General features: G+C 34.3%; 1 protein-coding gene across 1 annotated transcript; it reads left to right on the top strand.

Annotated features, from left to right (window-relative positions):
- The first annotated feature begins 926 nt into the window (after window positions 1–926).
- On the top strand, window positions 927–3,693 carry LOC112737031 (thaumatin-like protein 1). The gene is made up of 3 exons (XM_025786736.3): window positions 927–1,340; window positions 1,434–2,106; window positions 3,086–3,693. The coding sequence occupies exons 1-3, from the start codon at window positions 1,271–1,273 to the stop codon at window positions 3,465–3,467; spliced, it is 1,125 nt and encodes a 374-aa protein (XP_025642521.1). The 5' UTR covers window positions 927–1,270; the 3' UTR covers window positions 3,468–3,693.
- Window positions 3,694–4,806: the final 1,113 nt, after the last annotated feature.

Below are 4,806 nucleotides of genomic sequence, written 5' to 3'. Positions count from 1 at the left end.
AAGTTGATAGAACAAAGCATATTTTTCCCAAATTCTTCTTCACTCATGATCTTTAAAATCAAGGGACAATTGATGTCCAACAGATCCGCTCAAGTGACAATCTGGCAGATTTATTCACAAAGTCACTTCAAAAATCTTCCTTTAAAAAATTGGTACATCAGATTGGGATGCGCCGATTTCGAGATATTAAATGATGTCGACAAGAGGGGGAGACTGTACTCTTTTTTCCTTGGTCAAGTTTTTTCCCATTGGATTTTTCTTAACAAGGTTTTTAGTGAGGCAGTCCCCATCACAAAGGATATTGTACTCTTTTTCCTTCACTAAAATTTTTTCCATTGGAGTTTCTTTAATAAGGTTTTAATGAGACATATTCCTAAATGGTCATCCAAAGGAGAGTGTTAAGATAAGTATGATGATGTGGATGCCCATTTAATGGACAGTTCACTCTTTCCACAAATAATAATTCACTTTCTCAACACAGAATGAAATTAATAGACACTACTCTTGTACGTTTATAAATAGGCATGAACTGATACAAAAGTAATACACATTAATAATAATAAATATTCTCTCTTTATACTGAATACTTCTCTCTTTATATATATATACATTATAATATATAATATTAGTAAATACATATATGAATTATTATTATTGAGCTAATTATATTAATATTAGAATCTTCTATTTACACATCTTAATTTTATATTTTGTACATCTTCTTTATTTATTTTACTATTTATTTTACAACACTCTCGCAAGTATTTTTTTTTTTTTTTATAATTGTTGACGGTGGTCCAAGTAGTGATGTGGTTTCTAAATTCTAATTAATGTCATGGTATGGTTAAACCCGGCAACAAACTACTAAATAATAGAATTTAATTTATGTATGTATGTATTTAATGAAGATAAAGGACATATGTTAATGTTAATGTTGTCCCTTACACTTGCTTTGTATCCTGCGTCCTCACTCCTCACTCCTCACTTGTTGCTGAACCCCATCCCCTTGGCCTCTGCTCTAAACAGTAAACACACTACATTTTTCTCCCTTTTATGAATGCCTACTGCTACTACCTTCACTCTCTAACCACTCTCTCATTATCCATTTCCTCCACACGCCTCCCTCTTCACCCCTGCATTATTCTTCTCTTCTCTTCCGCCGCCGCAACCACTACCACCACCCTTCCATGCACACCACGTAGCTAACAAACAAACCAACCAACAAGCAAACACACAAGAAAAAAAAAACCAAACTTTCAGCAAACCACCTATGGATCTCTTCTCTTCCTCCCACTCCACTCTCATTATCTTCTTACTCCTCACACTCACACCTCAACAAGGTAACTGAGGCACTAAAAGAGCAACCTTTCTCACTGTTTCTTACTTCTTTCTTGTCTTTTACTGCATACTCCTAACTCCACTTTTTTCTTCAGGTACTGTTATGGGTGCTACCTTCACATTCGTCAACAGGTGCGACTACACTGTCTGGCCCGGCATTCTCGCAAATGCCGGTAGCCCAGCACTCGACAGCACCGGTTTCGAGCTTCCAAAGGCCACTTCTAGAACCTTCCAAGCTCCCACCGGTTGGTCCGGTCGCTTCTGGGGCAGAACTGGCTGCAACTTCGACGGATCCGGCTCCGGTTCATGCCTCACCGGAGACTGCGGCTCCGGCCAAATGGAGTGCAACGGCGCCGGTGCAGCCCCTCCCGCCACCCTCGCCGAGTTCACCCTCGGCACCGGCGGTCAGGACTTCTATGACGTGAGCCTGGTGGACGGTTACAACCTTCCGATGATCGTTGAAGGCACTGGCGGGTCGGGGCAGTGCGCGTCGACGGGTTGCACTTCGGATCTGAACCAGCAGTGCCCTTCGGAGCTTAAAGCGTTGGATGGAAGCGCGTGTAAGAGCGCGTGTGAGGCTTTTGGGAGCCCTGAGTACTGTTGCAGTGGCGCGTATGGGTCACCTTCCACTTGTAGGCCTTCTATTTACTCGGAGATGTTCAAGGCTGCTTGCCCTCGATCGTATAGCTACGCATACGATGATGCTACGAGTACTTTTACGTGTACGGGTGCTGATTATACGGTTACCTTTTGTCCATCCTCTCCAAGGTAAAAATATTGGGTTTTGCCACCCTTTGCCCTAAGTCATTTGTTAATCATATTATAAAAAGAAATTATTTTATTATTTTTGATATATTCAATATATTAAAAATGTGAAAAATTTTATTTTTGTAATAAATAACATCAAAATTTTTCTTATGGTATGTTTAACCAGATGTTGTTATATCATAGGATAGCAAAATTCATAAAATAAAAAAAAAGGAAAAAGAAGAATCTCTATCTTTATTCTTTGTTGATTGATTACATTGTTTATTATATTATATGGTGGCTAGTGGCTACTCAGTTTTAGTTTATTGTTTTATTAACCTCATGAGAATTAGAAAGGAGACATCAGGGAGTTAAATTATTAAAAAATGCCATCATACACCAAAAATAGGTGCCAAATCGTTTATTATTATTTATTGGTACCATTAAAAATATGTATTGTTTTGCTTATCTTTAATGTGTAAATATTATGAAAAAGTTTTTAAGTATATTGATATTTCAGTATATTTTAACCAATGATCTTAGTTAAGATCAGCATTTAAAAGTTTTCCTATATTATATATATTCATATATTTGATAGAAATTGGAGGGTGAGTGGAAGGTAGGTAGCGTGTTCTATAGGGTCAATTCCAAAGGTGAGCTTTTTAATGCTTATGTTGGTAAATTACATAAAGTGACAATTAATGATGGCTGGTTCTGTGTTTGTGGAATAAATGCTTTTATTACAGGACTATAAAATAACAACCAGGTTAGGATTATACTACTAAAATTAGTTATTAATATATTCCCTAATATAAAATATGTATTAAAAATAAATTAAATAATACGTTTATACACAGATATATGATATTAATTTTGATAGTTAATTTTAATATACAAATAATATTTTTGATAAAATAAATAACATTATCTATTCAGCAAGAGAGTCTAAGCAATATTAGTACTGATTAAAATGTTGAATATCTGATTTGTGTGGTTGCAGTCAGAAATCTTCAAGAGACACAACACCAACAATAGGGTCAGGCATAGGAACACCAATGACACCAACAACGCCCATGGCTTCAGGAACTGGGATTGGAACACAAACAGGAACCGGAACTGGAATCGGAACCGGATCAACAGGTTCCCAAGAAGGTGCAGGTTTTGCATACACCGGTGCTGGTGTTGGTGTTGACCCTGGCCTTGGTTATTCATCATCAGTTACTGGTTCTGGTTCGGGTTCAGGTTCCGGCGAAGCCATGCTTGCAGATGGTTCATATTTAGCTGGTTTAGCCATGGGAGACTCACCTAGGAGTACAACATTTTCCTCTGCTTTTCTCTATCCTGCAAGCTTTTTTCTTATTCTATCTTGTTATTTCCTTTAGGTTTTAGCTGCTATTATTGCACCATTTTCATGGACCTTGGTTTGTTAAATTAAATGTAAATGGTTCTTAGGGATATTTTCGGGTTTTTTATGGTGGGTTCGATGAATTTTGGCTCTTTGCAACTAAAGCTGGCACAGATTCTTCTTGCATTATGTAAACCACTCACCTCAATATTCTCCCCCTCATGGAAAAAATGAAGGAAAAAAAATCCATGTTTCACGTTAAAGTGCTTTTTTCTTTTTTAATATTAATGTTGGGAGTGTTTATGTCTATCTCTCTGCAATGGGAGGAGAGCTTTTTGGGGTTCTATGATTGTTGGGGGATTCAAAAAAGTTAACATATTGTACGCAATTTTGGGCTGGCTTTGTTGGTTTCACATGTATCATATTCATTGGTAATGATTATTTAAATTAATGTTTACTCCATTGTTATGTCCGTGAGAGATTTGTTTGGGAGTTTGATTTTTTCATTAGCGAAGAAAGATTTTTGAGACATAATAATAATGTGAACGATCTGATTTAAGAGACTTTGATTTGTGTCTGAATTGGGGTCTTAACTTTGCCCCTGTCACAAGTAGTGTGCCTCAGCTTTTGTCTTGTCCCTTCTTTAATTTGGACAAAAAGATTTACGAGATGCATTTGATGGGGACTTTAATTTCTGTACGGCTTTCAAAGTGCAAATATATGAAGTATGACCGTGTTAGAAATTAGAATACACTAAAATGAGTTACGAACCCAGAATACATATTCAAAAAATAAATTAAATTATATATATTTATACAAAAATATATAATAATTAATTTTTATATATGTGTAGCATTTTTTTATATGAAGTAATAGCGAAAAACTAGATTATAAATAAATAAGTTTAATTATTTTATCCGTCTTTATAGTTTCATCAAATTTTTATTTAAATTCTTATATTTTTAATTAAGTTCTTAGTATATCAAAAATATTAAAATTAATCGAATATTCAAATCGAATATATCTACCACTTGATTGAATATTCTATTTTATTTAATATAATATTCAGTTAATTCTAATATTTTTATTACGATAAAAATTTAATTATAAAATTTGATATAGTATAAGAATTCAATTAAAAATAAAATAAATATAAAGATTTATTTAAAAATTTAATAAAATTATAGAAATAAAAAATAATTAAACCAAATAAGTATGGGACTCCTGCTAAAATTATTAGTCCAACTCAACATTTTTGTAATGGGTTCATTTATGAAATGTAAAATATTATTTTGATCATTTATATACTTATATTTATTCTTCGTATCGACTAGTAATAAACCACTAAATGATCTTTAATCGGTCGGATTAAAAGA

The sequence above is a fragment of the Arachis hypogaea genome, chromosome 13 (genome assembly GCF_003086295.3).
Source record: "Arachis hypogaea cultivar Tifrunner chromosome 13, arahy.Tifrunner.gnm2.J5K5, whole genome shotgun sequence".
Classification (NCBI taxonomy): Eukaryota; Viridiplantae; Streptophyta; class Magnoliopsida; order Fabales; family Fabaceae; genus Arachis; species Arachis hypogaea.
This window is presented reverse-complemented; position numbering and strand designations above follow the sequence as displayed.